The 18,432-nt window shown below is 37.1% G+C and overlaps 1 protein-coding gene across 1 annotated transcript; it reads left to right on the top strand.

Moving 5' to 3' along the window:
• The first annotated feature begins 1,127 nt into the window (after positions 1 to 1,127).
• LOC143639401 (melanoma antigen preferentially expressed in tumors-like) lies at positions 1,128 to 3,758 on the top strand. The gene is made up of 3 exons (XM_077107533.1): positions 1,128 to 1,417; positions 1,851 to 2,453; positions 3,245 to 3,758. Exons 1-3 carry the CDS (start codon positions 1,128 to 1,130, stop codon positions 3,756 to 3,758), a joined length of 1,407 nt encoding a protein of 468 aa, XP_076963648.1.
• The last annotated feature ends 14,674 nt before the right edge of the window (positions 3,759 to 18,432 follow it).

Below are 18,432 nucleotides of genomic sequence, written 5' to 3' on the forward strand. Positions count from 1 at the left end.
GGTTAGGGAACTAATATGGGAATACTTCCCAGTGCTAAGAATACCTATCCCAATTATATGTTTGGGACTGGGAAAAGGACCATAGAATAGGTTGGAGACACACTGTGAGTCATACCTGAGCTAAATGTCTGTTGATCACAAGATGTGCATAAGCCCCTACTCTTAACTAGAGGGCTACAATGATGTTTTGGATCTCCTTGAATAAGTGTCACAGCCAGTGTACACTAGACCTTGAAAGATCTGATTATTTTCTTTCACCCAATGTTCAGTTACCCTGGGAAATGGCCATAGGGGTGGGTACCCAAGACTTTTGGAACCCACATCTTACTAACATGTGTCCCAATGCTGAACATGGAGGTATAGGATTTAATATAAACTCCCTGCTGGGTTTTGGTCTTATTGATCTGATTCTTCTTTAGCTGTTTGCCTGTTCATCCCTTTTGGAATGAGACTGTATACACTGTACCATTGTATCTTGGAAATATGTAACTTTCTTTTTAATTTTACAGGGGCTCACAGCTAAAAGTATGCCCTGAGTCTCAGATGAGACTTTGGACTTGGAGTTTGGGGCACAGTGGAACTGATAAGACAAAGAGAAATCTTGGAGATGCACTTTGCGTTGTGAGATAGACATGAGCCTTTGGAGACCAGGAGCAGAATGTTATGGTTTGGATCTTAAATATCCTCCAAAAGCTCATGTGTTTAAGGCTTGGTCCCTAGCCTTTGGTACTCTGGGGAGGTGGTGGAAACTGTAAGAGGTGGGACCTATTTGAGGGAAGTAGGTCACTGGGGGCATGCCCTCAAAAACTATATTGGAACCCTTGCCTCTTCTTCCTTTTCTCTCTTTTGCTTCCTGACTGCCATGAGGTGAGAAGCTTTGCTTCACCACATACTATCTGTACTGTCTGCCAGCATGTTTAGCTTTGCCACAGGTCTAGAAACCATATTTCCAAGTGGCTATATTTAAACATCTGAAACTGTGAGCCAAAATAAACATTTTCTCTTTTTAAGTTGTTTATCTTAGGTATTTTGTCACAGTGATGGAAAGTTGACTAGCAGTGCCAAGAGTCTAAGAATATTTTCTCAATATTTCTAAATGTTCCTCACCCTGATGCAGGTTCAAGAAAATGGACAAAATTACCCCAGCCACACTGCTAGAGCTTGCTGCACAGAGTCTAGTGAGTAATGAGGATGCAGCCATCTGTGCTCTTGAGGAACTCCCAAGAGACCTTTTTGTTCCATTGTTCGTTGCTGCCTTCATGGGCGGGCGTAAGAAGATACTGAAGGCAATGGTGAGAATTTGGCCCTTTCGCTGTCTCCATATCGGGGCACTGAGTGTACGAGAGCCACACTATGAAATCTGGAAAGCCATGATTGATGGTCTTCAGACCCTGCCTGCACAGAACTCTCCTATTTGGTAAGACTATGTATAATAGGGATGTGGTAAGCTGGCAAGAAATTATACTTGTGCTTTGGGCAGAAGAGGGCCTATCAGTCTCCAGTAGGTAGTTAAGGATGAATGCTGGAGATCTCCTTGAGGCTGTTGTTAAACACTTGGGGTCACTCATAGAGTTGATTTTGGAATAAAGATGATTGAGGATATTATTCATGGCTTTACACACTGGGCATTATTACATAGAAGGGCATGAGCATCCAGACTGTGGAGAATCAGAGGATGGATAAAAGAATGAAAATTTTTGATTTTTGTATGGTAACCTCTTAATGGCAGATAGTATATGGAGTAAAGACCAGGGATAAAAGGTTTTTCTTCTGCTTCTCTTCATTGATCCTATTGGATTGTATTAAAATCTGCTACATCTCAGATGTGTTATCTCCCCTTTTCCTTACAGGGGGCCAAAACTGAGGATCCTAGATTTAAGGCAGGATGCAGACTGCAGGACCACATGCTCTGAAATCAGGACCACATTACCTTTCTGTTTTCAGTCTTGTGTTTTCTCACAGCACTCTATCCTGAAACGACAAGAAGCTCAGCAGGGTGGTAGGCATATCAGAACTATAACCTCAAATTCTGAGCCTCGGGCACCCAGGGAACCCATGGAATTATTATTGGACCTTTCCCTTGATGGTAGCTTGCAAACAAGACAGTTTCTTTCTTTCCTTCGGCGGAAAATTGAGCAGAGCTTTGGGTCCTTGCACCTATGCTGTAGGGATTTGCAAATTGATAAAATGTCTGACTATAAAAGCATCCTGAAGTTTCTGGATCTGGTATGCATTGATCATCTTGGAATAGACCAGGCTTGTCTGAGTGAAGTCACTAGCCTTTTGGATCAGATGATCCACCTGGACAGCCTTAGTCTGTCTAAAATCCCTTTTAAATCTTGTAAGGGAAAAAACTTCAGAAATTTTCTCAACAATATTAGGCGGATGGACAACCTTCAAGAGCTCAGCTTGTCTTTCTTCTGCCTCACAAATCAACTGCACAAACTGCTCAGGTGAGGGGTTAGGGTGGTACCCTGAATGTCCCATTTTTAAGACAGGAAAGCAACCTTTCTTGGATATTCCTAAGCTTCTTTTACCTATTTTCCTTCTACCCAGCATGGACACTGGTGGAAATTTGAAACTAGCCATGTTAGGAATATCTTCCTAGAGTTAGGAGAAAGATAAGATTAGAAAAGTAAATGGTGGTCATTTGTTTACAAATTCAGTCAACCATATGTAGATGCTATAATTCCATAAATATATTGGTAAAAAAGACACAGTCCTTTTCCTGTTTTATTTTACAGGCTTGTAGAAAGGAAGGAGAGGCATTCAGATGGAGAATTGTGTTATGCTGTAGTGCTGACACACATATTCATGGTCTGACTACAGTAATTAATACTGTCACCTCATTCTTGTTTTCCTCAAAGCTTAGGCCCTTAATGGAGAAAGTGTAATTTAGGAATAGATTAAAGGGAACCTTTAGTTGGTTGCTTTCCTATACCCAGCCCCACCAAAAAAGCAAAAAAAGTTATAAAGCACTGAGTTAATTTTTTTCACTTAATCTTCTCTACAGTCCTGTGTAATAATTGATATTACATATTCCAAAGATTTAAAAACTATATATTACATTTTGGAAAAGTAACTTTTACATAGTCACAAATCTATTGTCTAAATCCCACATTCTTAACCACTGTTGGACTATATATACAAAGTAATTTATTCTAGAGTCATATGTACTTATAATTCAGGACTCTGCCCTGTTCCAATCCTCATTCTTCAGAAATACATTTTTTTTTCTCTACAGAGTCCTGCCACCTCAGTTGGATGCTTTGTATCTGTCTTTCTGTGGACTTTCTAGCAGAGACTTCATTGTTCTGTCCCAGAGCTCTCAGGCCTCCAACCTGAGACTGTTGAATCTCAGTAACAACCAGATATCTTGGGAAGTTTCTGAGTCATTCCAGATACTTCTGGAGAAGCTCTCAGGCACCCTGCGGCATCTAGAGATAAATAGCTGCCTTATGACAGACTCTACACTCTCTGTTGTCATCCCAGCCCTAAGCCGCTGTTCTCACCTTCGTGTCCTTAGCTTTGCCTCCAATCCCATATCAATGCCTACTCTGACGAATCTTCTTCAGCACTTAACAGGCTTGATGGAGTTGAAGCATGTGATTTATCCAATCCCTGTTCATTGCTATGAACAATGGCAGTTTAATGGCAGTTTAGACCAACAGAAGCTTGTTGAAGTACAAGCAGAATTGAAGGCAATGCTGGAGGCAGTAAACCGGAATGACATGCACTGGGCCACTTGTCCTGAGTAATTTTCACAGTACAAAGAGTTGTTTCAATACTTATGTGTGGCCTTTAAAACATTCAGTGTTCTTGCCTGAATCTCAAGTTGTGGAGACACATGTAAAATTCCATTGTTCTAGAAAACTGGTGTTAGAGAGCTTATATATGTAACTGATCTGTGTAGAAGAAGAATTCTAAGAAAATAGAGGGCTCTGAGAAGTCCTGTGGGTCTTTTATCTATTGTCCTTCTCCTTGTTAACTCACCACAGTGTTAGGTGTGTGATGTGAGCAGGCCCAATCATAGTACAACATGTCCTTATCTACACTGATGGGTACTTGACATAGGTCAGGACAATTTGAGTACTTCTTGGATGCCTTTGTGAAGTAGGTGGCAGTTATTGAAGCTGATAATTTTATCCCCTGAATTACTTTAATCTTCCTGTATTTAAGGTTGCCTTAGGTTGCTTGTAAAAAAAAAAAATCTGCAACTAAAGGGGGAAAAACTATGCCTCTACCTACCCACTTCATCTTCAACCATACATTGCTACCTCCTTTTCTAGGTCTCAGATACCTGGGGCTAAGTTGTTCTTTATTTCACGCACACTCACCAAGGATCTGTTATAAGTTAAATGTACTAAAAAGCAAATGAGACAAAGTCCCTACCTCAAGTCACTCAAAGAACAGATGTTCTATGATTTATCTAACCCTCTAATCTTTCTTAGGACATTTTGGAAAATTATTTATTCCTCCTATGAATAAGATTTTGTTTTCACTTCTACCTTTAACATACTATTTTCAAAACAAACTGATTCCTAAGCTATTGAATAGCTCCTCAACTATTAAAACCACAAGTGAAAGGCTTTCTCTTCTCTCAATTTATCATCAATTAATCTCTTTTAATGTATTGTGTACATTTCATTCATGATATAAATATGCTATATTTATCTGCTCCTTCTCTTTCATTAGAGTTACCCTGTTCACCATGGTACACACTAGCCATATTGTGTCTAGTGAGCGCTAGAAATTTGGCCAATCCAAAATGGTGATGTACTTTTAAATAAAAAAGGTACATCTGTATGCTCAAGACATTGTAAGAAAAAAAGATATAAAGTAACTAATTAATAATGTACTTATAACATTTACATGTTGAGATAATAGCATACTGCATTTTGAAGACATAGTAAGAAAATGCAAAATTTGTTAATAATTTGTTCTTATTGCTTACATGTTGAAATGCCAACATCTCTGAATTTCAATGACTTAGTAACCAAAAGAATTGAAAATAACTAATAATTAATGTATAAGGTTTTTTGTTGAAATGAAAACAGAGTTCATTTTAAAGACTTAGCAAGATAGATTAATGTCAAAGTAATAATACATTTATGTTTCCATGTTGAAATGATAACATACTACATTTCAGACTGACTCAATGAAAAAAGAAATAAGTTTTGTTCTTATTGTGTACACACTGAAATGGTATAACACTATATGTTAAACACTTAGAGAAAAGAATGTAAAGATTAATTAAAATAGTTAATTTAATTTTGTTCCATTTTTAGTGATAACAATCTACATTCAAACTTGGAAAAATGTGAAAATAACTATAATTTATATGTAGTATTTTCTTGATAAAACATAGCATCTCAAAGACTTAAGAAGAACAAAGAATGTAAAATTATTCATATTTTTCATAGTGCTTATATTTTGAAGTGATAATTTACAACATTTCAAAGTCCTACTAAATTGTGAAATTAATGAGCTATCAAACTAGTTATGTTTTTTGGCATTTTTGTGTTAAATAAAATATATTATTAAAATTAAATTCACCTGTACCTTTTAGCTTTTGCTTTATCCAATGTGGCTCCTACTATATATTGTTTGCATAAGTTGGGTTCCCTTTCTGTCTGAACTACAATTTTGATTAATCAATATGAAATAGTAGTAGGATACTGGGGAGTTGTCAAATAGGGAGAGACTGGAGTATTTCCTCCCCTACCCCCATCCTGCTTTGGTGCCATAATTCTGTTAGTTTCACCATATCCTGAAGTTAAAACTATAGCAAAACACAAAGGGACAATTAGGAATACTATTGGTGTTATGTTGACAATATAAATATACATGTTTATACATTTCTATTGCAAGGCTGGTGGCTTCTAAGTCTTTGTTTTTTATCTTGGAGAAAAAGCAAAAAAAAACCTTGATTGTCCATAATTTTAGTTGAACCTATCAGAGAGCTAATGTCATTAGAATGCTACCTAGTACACTGAATTCCAAGGAGGGTCAGGCATCTCCAGGGATAGACTGGATGAACAGACCAGTGGCATACCACTAAAGAAGGAGGACTAGCTACCATATTTATGGGTTAGAAGAATTAACTGAGTATTTTAATGAATTGCTAAAGTTCAAGTATAGGCTACTGTCACAGTGTAAAATCCTGGAAGCACCAAACACAAAGTTCACACTCAACTTTTAGGCTTTTTGCCAGATACCCATACTAGTTGCTTCACAGAGAGATTAGGAGCAGTGTAAGACTGCAGAAAGGGCTAAGTCACTGCTACATAAAAAACATGAATCCTTAACCCCTGCCTTTATGCTTCTCTGATATGAATCAAAAATACTGAGTGAACTTTATCATCTACAAGTCACATGTAAATATGCATTGCAAACAAACTGTATAAGGCAAAAAAAACCCCAAAAAACCTACCATGAGGAGAGTGTCAAAGAGTCATGACCTCATATCCTTTAGGAGTAACATTAGAGATCTACTACTACCCACACAATCAGAAAACGAAATCAAGAGTTTGGCTGCCCCATGACAGAAAAGCAGGAATTCAAAAAAGACCCCTAGAAACCTAGATACATAAAGCTTGTTGAAGGTTGAGCCTGGATAAAGAGAATGGAGAAAAGTCCAGCCCACCAATATCATGGGGAAAAGCACTACATAAAAAGCAGATGTTTACATGGGAGAGATGTGAAAGTAAGGAAGGAGATTCTGCCTATGGTACAGAAATGCAGAGATGACTGAAAGCAGAGGATGGATCAGGGACATTGAAAAATAAAAGCTTTTGGGCCAACCCACCACACTAAGAACAAGGTAACAGAAGAATTTGAAGCCTGTGGTACGTGGAAAATAGTCATATAGACAACAAAACAAAACCCGGCTCAACTCCTGAATAAAAATTACTCCAAGCTGTAATGCAAGCAAACATTAATGGTATTAGGAGGAGTGTTTAACATTTATGCATATTTTCTGTATTAGGGCATATTTACTTCTTAGTCAACCATCTTAGAAGAGACAGTGTTTTCTTCCAAGGAAGAAGGCAGATTTGTTTGGTGTGTGCATAATGAAATCCATGCCAACCTTTGGGGAAAAGGTAGGTATGATTGCTAATAGTCCCATTATAAGATTGAGGTCCCCTAAACTCAGGGTTCCTCATCTATGATGCAAACCCACCATGCACAGCTTTCTCCTGAGACATTCAAAATCACTTGTCTAGGACTTGAGGGAGTGGGGAACAAAAGGAAATAGCACAAATATAAATCTCATTCTGCCTGCTGCACTGAGAGTAATAAAATTCTTTCTGACCCAGAAGTCTCATGTTTTCTGCCAGAATGATTCTGTATGAGACTATAGCAGATGACTTACAAGTAGAATAAAATCGCACATCCTTGATATTTTTGATAGCTTTGATGGTAAAGATGGGATGTTGACAAAAACCTTGATCTATGAAAGATGATAAGGAAAGCGTTATTTTCCTGGGTTAGGAGATCTGAGAAGGCTCCGCAGGATCCAAGAGTTAATATTCTTACCCAAAAGTGGTAAATGGCAGTGATTAAGGGTTTCTACTGTCCTACTGCAATGAATGATTCTTTGCTTGCTACTCACTGTCCTCCAGGGGAAAGGAGGAAGGAATGCTATGATAATGGGGCAGCATGGTGCCCTGCAATCCCAACAGAAAGGCAACATGGCCAGGCGTGGTGCCACATGCCTGTAATCCCAGGTGCTCAGGAGGCTGAGGTAGGAGGATCACAAGTTCAAAGCCAGCCTCAGCAAAAGTGAGGTGCTAAGCAACTCAGTGAGACCTTGTCTCTAAATGAAATACAAAAAAGGGTTGGGGATATGGCTCAGTGGTCGAGTGCCCCTGAATTCAATCCTTGGTGTCCCCCCCCCCAAAAAAAATGTAACATGACTATGGCTGCTGAGTTAAGAAGCCCCAAAGTTAAATTAGGTAGTGTCAACAAGGAGTATATTAACTTTGTGGGTGGACCAAAAACAAGCTCATATGTTGAAATGGGGCCACTGCACACAAGTTGGAAATAAAAATAAATGCAAAGCCTTTCTTACTGGTGGAGTGCTACTCTTATTTTTCCTTCAATGCCATTCATTTGTTTCTCTTTGTCATCCATAATCTCAGCCTCTTTTTTTCCCCAAAGGCTCTTTATATGTCTTTTTTTTTTAAAATAAAAAAGGGTATCTAGAACTGATCATTAAAAAAAAAAAAATCATACCCAGTTTTCACCGGATAGGTGAGAGCCAGGCTTTAGGGTCTCTGCAGTTTCATTTGTACTCTCATGACCCACTGCTAAGGCTTTGTGGTTTTAAAAGATGTTGGAAATGGGCCTGAGGGTGTAGCTTAGTAGTCGACCTCAGGTTTAGCAGACACAAGGCTGGTTTGATGCCCAGCACCAAAAAAAAAAAAAAAAAAAGAAAGAAAGAAAGAAAAAAGAAATGGGCAAATGATGGAACAGCCAGGACTTAGAGACACCTCCATATCCAGGATCCTAGGCCTGGCTTCTGATACCTCTTGTATCTAAGCACATGCCACAGCAGCAGTAAGGCAGCTAGGTGAGGGAGGAAGCAGGTACTAAGTGGACCAGAGCAGGTTCCGTGGGTGGACCGGACTTGTACTATCTTCTCCATGAATGTCTGCATAATCTCAGCCTTTTTAATAAAAAAATTTGAGTGTTCTGTACAACCTCGAAAAGGAGAGGACTCAAATATTTTTTATGTGGTAAAGTAGAACATAAGAAAATTTATAATTTAAACTATTTGTTAGCATACAATTCAATGGCCTTAAGAACATTAACATTGTTATGAAACCATTAGGACTATCCACCTCTTAACATTTTTCATTATCCCAAACTGAAACTTTGTGCCTATTAAACAATAACTTACTATGTCATCTTTACAAAAAAAAGGAGGACTGTAAAATACCATATTCCTCAAAAGCTCTTTTCATTCCCAGGAACCTAGATAAGTTACAGGAATAATGAAAGGAGGCCCAGACTAGAGTGTCCAGATAAATACTATCTTGAAGGACACTGACTATCTCAAATATACTTTCAATAAGGAAGACAAGTGATATCTGTAGAAACTGCTTTCTTATTCATACATCAGGGCAAATACTCTTTGGTATGCTGATAGTAAAAGGAACAAAATGAACTGAGGAAACGAATAATGTCACTCTTTTATAATCTAAATAATAAATCCCTGTCCCAATGGTAACTGATACAGATCAGAGTACCATGGAGAGTGAAGTGCCTGCCCAGCCAGCTGCCACTAGACCAAGCATTGTGGAGGCAATGGAGGCACTATTTTCTGATGAAGCACTAGAATTGTCCTGTTAAATGGCGATTTACCTGTCCAGCCCTTTACCACTGGACTTTCTGACAGAACACCTGTCTAACCCATCACCAGAAGATCTTCCCCATAACATTTTCTCATAAATTTTATGTCTTACATTTCATCTCTGGGTGTCTACTTTGGTCTCATAGCAACTTATCCCATACCTAACATAATTAGACTACAGATGTTATACTTCCCTTCCTTCCCATCCCTAATAAACACTATCTACTTTATCTATTAATTTTATTATATTATTTAATATGAAAGGAATAATATATTTTTCATTTTGTCTTATTTCTCTTATCATAATGTTTCAAGATTTATTTATATAGCATAATATCAGAATTTCATTCCTTTTAAGACATGACAGCATTCCACTGTGTGTGTGTATGCCATATTTTGTTTATCCATTAATCTAAACAGAGAAAATGGGGTGATTGCTGTCTTTTGACTATTATGAATAATGCTGCTCTGAATATTGGTGTGCAAATATTGGTTCAAGTCCCTCCTTTTAATACATTTGAGTATATACCTAGAAGTATAATTACTGGGCCATATGGTGTTTCTATGTTTAATTTTTTTTTACTAATAGTCATATTTTTTTCTATAGTGAATGCACCCTTTTAAATTCCCATCAGGGGCTGGGGCTGTAGCTCAGTGGCAGAGTGCTTGATTAGCATGTGTGAGGCACTGGGTTCTATCCTCAGCACCACATAAAAATAAACAAATAAAATAAAGGCATGCTGTTCATCTACAACTACAAAAAATAAAATTAAAGTCCCATCAGTAGGCATAAGTGTATCAATTTCTCTACATTCTTGTCAATACTTTTTTTTTCGTTTTTAAGATAACAGGCATCCTAATGTATGTGAAGTAGTATGTCATTATAGTTTTGATTAGAATTTCCCTAGTGATTATAAATGTTGATTTTTTTTTTGGTACCAGAGATTGAATTCAGGGGCACTCAACCACTGAGCCACATCCCCACCCCTATTTTGTATTTTATTTAGAGACAGGGTCTCACTGAGTTGCTTAGTGCCTCACTTTTGCTGAGGATGGTTTTGGACTTGCAATCCTCCTGCCTCAGCCTCCCAAGCAGCTGGGATTAAAGGCATGTGCCACTGCACTTGGTGAGCACCTGTTTGTATGCTATAGGACATCTGTATATCTTTGGAGAAAGGTTTGTTCAACTCCTTTTTCCCATTTTTTAAAAAAATATTTTTAGTTGTAGATGGACACAAAAACTTTATTTTATTGATTTTTATGTGGTACTTAGGATCAAACCCAATGCCTCATATATGTGAGACAAGTGTTTTACCACTGAGCCACTACCCCAGCCCTCCTTTGCCCATTTTTTAATGGGCTCTTTGTAGATAACTACTTTGGGTAGTATTGATATCTTGACAATAATTTTTGTAATCCATGAACACAGAATACCTTTTCTTCATTTATGCTTTCTTTAATTCCTTTCAGCAAATGTTTTGACATATTCAGTATAAAAGTCTTTAACTTCCTTGATTGATTTTTCTGAAGTTTTTTTTTTTATAAAAGTAGCCATTTAAAAAAATTCTTTTAGTTGTAGGTGGACTTAATACCTTTATTTTATTTGTTTATTTTTTATGTGGTGCTGAGGATTGACCCCAGTACCTCACACATGCTACACAAGTGTTCTACCACTGAGCTATAGCTGTACCCCAAAGTAATCATTATCTTTGCAAAAGTAATTGTTTTCTTCATTTCTTTTTAAATAATTTATTTTAGTACATAAAATACAAATGGTTTTGCTTGTTGATATTTTATCTTACAACTTTTGCTGCATTTGTTCATTACTTCTACAAGTTCATTTATGGAATCTTAAGGGGTTTCTACATATGATATCATGTTATCTTCAAAGAGGGATAATCACACTCTACTTTCCAAATTTGGATGCTTTGACCTTCTTTCTCTTTTCTGATTGCACTGGCTCGTATTTCCAATGCTATGCCTAATAAAAGTGGCAAAAGTGCTCATCTTTATCCTGTTCTATCTAATAAAATACAAAAAAAAATTGGAGTTTCACCATTTAGTATGATGTTAAATACAGGTTTCGTGGTAATTTCCATCTATTACTAGTTTGTTGAGTATTTTGTCATGAAAGGATGTCAACATTTTGTCAAGTTCTTTGTCTGAATCAATGGAGATATTCACATGGTTTTTTGTCTTCTATTAATGTAGTACATTACAATGATAGAGTGATTCTTGCATACTGGGAATAAATCCCATAAAAATAATGACTATTATGAGTATTATTCCAATGGTATATAATCTTTTCAGTGTGATATTGTTTTTTCTCCCCCTAATATTTTTATAGCTTTTTAAAATATTTTTAGTTGTTGATGAACTTTTATTTTATTCATTTATTTATATGTGGTGCTGAGAATTGAACCCAGTACCTCACACATGCTAGGCAAGCACTCTGCTACTGAGCCACAACCCCAGCTCTCACCCACTAATATTTTGTTTAGGATTTTTTGCACCAAAATTTATAAAAGATGGTGGTCTGTGATTCTCTTTTCTTGAAGTATTCTTGCCGACCTTGAGTAGTAGAGTAATGCTAACCTCATGAAATGAATTAGGAAGTATCTTTCCTCTTCAGGTTTTTAAAAAAGTTTGGGAAGTATTGTTGTTCATTCTTTTTCACCATTTTGTAGATTTCCCAGTGAAGTTGTCTGTTCCAGGGGTTTTCTTTTTTCCTTTTTTATGGGTACATAATAATTAGACAAAATAGTGGATTTCTTTGTGATATATCTATCCATGCACCTAACATAATTTGGTCAGTTTCATTCTCCGGGGGATTTTCTTTGTTCGAAAGGTTTGGTTTCTGATTCAATGGGCTTATTAGTTATGAATCCATTTTGTTTATTCATGAATGTTTCGAGGAATTTGTCCAATAAATATAGGCTTTCCAATTTGGGGTACACATTTATTTAGTTTGTATCTGAAATGTTCCCTGAAAGGTCATGTGTTAAAGGCTCTGTAGCTAGCCTGTGGTACCAATTGGGAAGTGTTAAAACCTATTAGATGTGAGATCTAGTGGGAGGAAATTAGACCGCTACAAAAATGACTTTGAAGGGGATACTGGGACCCTGAACCTTTTCTGTTTCTTACTTCTTGGTTCCTGTGAGGTGAAAAGCCCTCCTCCACCAAATGCTCCCACTATGATGTGCTGTACTGCCACAGACTTAAAGCAAGAAGTCCAAGTGATTATGGTCTGAAACCATGAGCCAAAATAAACCTTTTCTCCTTAGAAGGTGATCATCTCAAACATTTTGTTATAGTGATAGAAAGCTGACTACTACAGTACATTCTTATCATCTTTTTTAGTTCCACAAAAGATACTGATATCCTCAATTTCATTCATTACTTTAGTAATTTGAATCTTCTATTTTCCTAGCCAATTTAACTCAAAGTTTATTATAGTTTGGATATGTCCCCCACTGTCTCATGTGATGAAGGTGTGGTCCCCAATTCGTCAACATTCAGAGGTGGGGCTTTTGGTAAGTGATTGGATCATGAGGGCTCTGACCTCATCAGTGGATTGATAATTTGACTACATAATCGGGAGATGGTGAACAATATAGGAGGTGGGACCTAGTTAAAGGAGAGAGTCTTTGGGGGTTTTATCTTGTCCTTGTCCCCTTTCTTTTTCTCTCCTTCCAAGCCACCATGAAATGAGCAGCTAAGCACCAACACACCCTCTATACCATGATATTGTCCATTACCATGCAATGGAGTCAACTGATAATGAACTGAAACCTCTATAACCATGAGGCAAAATGAATATTTTCTCCTTTAATTGTTCATGCCAGGTATTTTGGTCACAGAGACAAAAGCTTAGTAGCATGGGGTTTGTTTTTGTTTTTTTATTGATCTTTTCAAAGAAAATAACAATTTTATTTTCTTTATTGTGTTCCAATTGTTCCTTTTACTTATCTCTGTGATAATTTTTATGATTTATTTCTTTATGCTAGTCTTGGCTTAATTTGTTCTTATTTTTCTAGTTTTTTAAGCTATAAAACTAGATTGTTAATTAGAAATATTTCTTCTTTCCAGTCAACACATAGAGTTATAAATCTTCTTAATACTGATTTTGTTACATCACATTTATTTTTGGAAAGTAGTGTTGTAATTTTATAATACTCAAAGCAGTTTCTATGTTTCCTTGTGATTTCTTCTTTGGCCTATTATATCTTTAAAAGTGCATTATGGGGGCTGGGGTCATGGCTCAGTGGTAGAGTACTTGCCTAGCATGTGTGAGGCACTGGGTTCAATTCTCAGCACCACATACCAATAAATGAATAAAATTTAAAAATTCGTCAAAAACTAATAAAAATATTTTAAGTACATTATGGAATGTGGAAAATACATATATTTTTGTATTTTCCATGTATTATTGATTTTCAAATTTCTTCTATTGTGATTGAAAAGTACACTTTGAATGATTTTGACCATTATTTCTTCATATAACTTCTCCTTTCCATTTTCTCTTTCCTACTTCTGATATCCTTTTAATGCATATAATTTGTCCACTTAGTGGTATAGTCCTGGTAGTCACTTGGGCTCTGTCCACTGTTCTTCATTGTTTTATTTCTTCTCCTCACACAATGGAATTGCAAATACTGCATTTTCAAGTTTGATGATTATTTCTTCTGTCTGTTCAAATTTGCTATTGATCGCATCTGCTGGAATTTTTCAATTCCATTGTAACATTTTTGTCTTAAGAATACTGTTGCTGGGGCTTGGGATGTGGCTCAAGTGGTAGCGCGCTCGCCTGGCATGCGTGCGGCCTGGGTTCAATCCTCAGCACCACATACAAACAAAGATGTTGTGTTTGCCGAAAACTAAAAATAAATAAATAAATAAATAAATATTTAAAAATTTTTTTAAAAATTTAAAAAAAGATTACTGTTGCTATCTTTTAAAAATTTCTATCTATTCATTGAAATTATCATTTTGTTCATGAATCATTTTCTTTTTTCCTTTATTATTATTTTGTCTAAATTTCTCCTTAGCTCTTTGAAGATATTTAAGACATTGTTTTAATGTCTTAGTCTCATAAATCCACTATCTGCATTTCCTGAGGGATAATTTTGTAAATTTATTTTATTCTTTTCATGGGTCATGTTTTCACCCTTGTAAATTTTTGTTTAAAATTGTAAATTTGAAAATACAACCAATTCTCTGTGTTGGAAGATTGGTTTGGAGCCAGGGTATTGTTTTATTAATTCCCTGGGGCATACTCTGGGCTTTGGGATCAGGCCAAGGCATAAATGAAAGTTCTTCTCTGGTCTTTTCTTTTTGTTTCATTTTTTAATTTGGTTCATAAACAGGATGCACAAAGCACAATCTATAAAAGGAAAAATTAATTAACTGAGCTTCATAAAAATTAGAACCATCAATGAAAAGTCAACTTACAGACTGGGAGAAAGCAATTGCAAACTAGATATCCAGCAAATGCCTATTAGCTAGAATATTTGAAGAACTCTTAAAATCTGAATCCCATGTTGGAAAAGGTTCTCCTCCAGAGGGATGGGCCAGCTGAGAAATAAAGGCTAAGAAAACAGTACTATTAAATAACCATAGGACACAGAAATATAGTTTCAGAGCAGGGGCGGAGATAGGACAATCTGACCAGACAGGTGCAGCTTCTAACAAGGAAAGGCACCCACGTTGGTTTTATTTACATCAGAACAGATCAAAGGGATTCAATAGAAAGTTATTCACAAAAACAGGATAGAGGTGGGGGCAGGGTAGGCTGCTCAGTTCCTAACAGGTCAAGCCCATCACCAGTGATGCCTGGGACCTTTTTGGGCAGAGCTGAGTGGGAGTTTATGTATATCTGGTCATCTTGTCAGCGGGATTGCCACTGTAAATTCCCAGAAACCAGAACTTCCCTCTCAATGGCTTCAATGCTGAAAAGGTTCACGCACATTTTATGGGTGGCTTCCCACAAACAATATTTATTCTTCCAATCTATCAACACAAGAAATATTTCCATTTATTCATGCCGTTTTCAATTTCTTTCATCGATATTTTAGTTTTCAGTATGCAGATATTTTAAATTTGCTCCTAAATATTTTATTAATTTTGGTGCTATTGTAAGTGGCATTCTTTTCCTGAATACAGTTTCAGATAGATCACTGTCAATATAAAGAAATGCCAATAAATTTTGAACCATGATTTTGTATTCTGCATCATTTCTGCATTTGCTTCTCAGTTTTAACAGATTTTAGGAGTCATCTTTTGGGTTTTCTAAATACAAAATCCTGTTTTCAACAAATATGTAATCTCACATTGTCTTTTCTTATTCAAAATAGTTAAATATGAAAAGAACCAAAGTGCACAAGATGGGTTATTATACTAAAATATGCTATGTATACAAAATGGAATACTATGCAGACTTTAAAAAACAAGCTTTTTATATTTGCAACAAAATGGACAATCCTAGAGACTGGTATGCTATTTAAATAAGTCAGGCTCAGAGAGACAAATCTCTGTGATCTCAGCTATACATCAATTATAAAAAAGCTGAGATCATAGAAAAGAGTAAAAGGGTGATTATCAGAGGTTGGTTAAAGAAAAGAAAAATACTGGTCAAAGTGTAAAAATTTGCATTTAATAGGAGGAATAACTTTTGATGATCTATTGCATGGCATGATGACCACAATTAATATTAATATATTGTATTTTTCAAAAGAGCTAAAAGAGATCAATTCGTATGTTCTCACCACAAAGTAATGATATATATTTGAAGTAATAGGTACACAAATCAGCTTGGTAATTCTATAAATTGTACATTATGGAAAACATTTTACACTATAAACATATACAATTATCTATCAAATGAAAATTAATCTAAATAAAAAGATAAAGTTATTAAAGTACCAAAAATAATTTCAGATTTCACCTTAAGAACTAAAAAATGTAATAGAAAATTTAACCAAAAGGAAGCACAATGGTGGAAATGGTAAAGATAGGCAGAAAAAAATAAAACTGGTAAGATTAGAATCATATTGATCAAGAAATTATAAGAAAAAAATTTAATATGGTGGTGAGTAAATTATTTTACTAACATACAGTAAATTGATGTAAAATGTACACATATTATTTCATTTTTATAAGGTTTCATCCCACTGTGATGTAAAATAAAGAAAGGGTAGATTTTGCTACAAAACCAACAAACAGTAGAATAGTAGGAAAGAAAGAACAAAAAACATCTATAAATTTGACAACTTTGATGAAATGGAGCAATTCCTTAAAAGAAACCCACAACTCACACACACAAAAAAAATAGCATTAAAATGATAAACCTAAATAGCATTAAAATGATAAAGAGGCTAGATCCAACATGGCGGCTGGCGGAGAGGCAGCGCTTTCAGTACCCCCTCAGTGATGGGGTCAGAGAGTCACATAGATACGCTTAGATTCTACCTGCTGAGAATCTCCTAGCAAAATCCCACTGAAGAGAGACCGGCCAGGAGTTACTAGGATTTTTGGAGGTGACAGTTTGCCCCAGATGAGTGAATCCCCGCCACGAGACGCAGAGGTCCAGACCCGCCAGCCGCTGTCCGAGCGATGCGGCGCGGCCGCCCGCCCGCAGCTACCGTGACTGGGCGGCTAGTCTCCGAGACACAGCTAGGCAGGAAGAGGTCTCTAGCCAAGCCTTCATGAAATAGCGAGCCGGAAGCTGAGGCCAACCGGGGACGGACCAGTCCCACCCCTCTCTTCGGACACTCCGGCAAGGAGCCTGGGGCCCGCCATAGCAGAGAGGTGACATCACCGGAGTTCGACCGACGGAATTCCTTCCCAGCAGAATCCACTTTAGCAGGTGTGTGACTCCCACCCCATCCAGATACAAGCAGCCAGGAAACCTCAGGGATCTCTCTGGGGGCATGTCTGTAGGGAAGCAGAGGGGATTCCCGATCCCCAATCCCCCATATCACCAGCGGCAACTCCCAAGGTCTTAGCCGCCAGTTTACCATAGCACTGGGGCTTAAATGGGATGTGCGGTGGGGCTGCAAGTGTAACTAGATCTTTGGAGAACCACTACCGGTGAACAGGACCTGGCTGGCTGGCTGGCAGGAGGAAGAGGGGGAGGGGCCGGAGAAGTGAAACGGCTCTGGACTAACAGGATTGAGAGAATCCCAGGAGCTGCCTTACAGGGATTGCTATCGGCCCGTAGAGGGCAGAAGCTCAGCTTGGAGGGCACAGCTCCGCCTACTGGAAGAGAAGAAAATGGATCTCTAAGACTTCATTTTTTTTTTTCTTCTCTCTCTGTTCTTTTCTCCCCTTTTCCTTCTTTCTTTCTTTCCCGTTTCAAGTTTTATTGTTCTTTTCATTCTCCTCTAATCTATCTATCTCTCTCTCCTTCTTTCTTTTTAAGAGCACCTTCCTTCCCCTACCCCCCAACTTTCATCCCAAGCATTACGTCTTCCATTATGTGTAATTGTCTAAATGCAAATAGGTGAATGTCTCGAGGCTGTCTATAAGACTCCTAAATACCTAGCTACTACCAACACCCTGATCCAATCGCCTGTTAGTATCCCCCTTCAGTAGAGCAATCTTCTAAAGTAGCCAAGACATACTAACCCTCATACCATCATAGCAGCTAACCTAAACATAAAGTCCTAAGAACAAAAAACAAATCACTATATGCATACAGAATCCAGAAGCCTTTTATGAATTGAATGAATCAGCTTTAAAGTACAATAAAGCCCAACATTTCTAGGCATAGTCTCCCACCACAAAGGAGAGACAACAGAGATATACAAAACCAAAACAAATTTATAGGAGAAAGCAGAAATACAGCAGTCAAACAGAGCTGGAAACTAATGTGAACAACATGAAAAAACAAGGGAAAAAAGGATTACAAACAATGCAGGACAACTTAAATCTATAGGAGGACCTAGAAGCATCAGAAACATGGACAGGGAAAGAACTCAAGGCATACCGAACACAGATGGAACGGAATATTAGAGAAGACATGAGACAGCAAGTCCAAGCAATGAAAGTATATTTTGAAAAAGAATTAAACAAAC

Source organism: Callospermophilus lateralis, chromosome X (assembly GCF_048772815.1).
Source record: "Callospermophilus lateralis isolate mCalLat2 chromosome X, mCalLat2.hap1, whole genome shotgun sequence".
In the NCBI taxonomy this organism is placed as follows: domain Eukaryota; kingdom Metazoa; phylum Chordata; class Mammalia; order Rodentia; family Sciuridae; genus Callospermophilus; species Callospermophilus lateralis.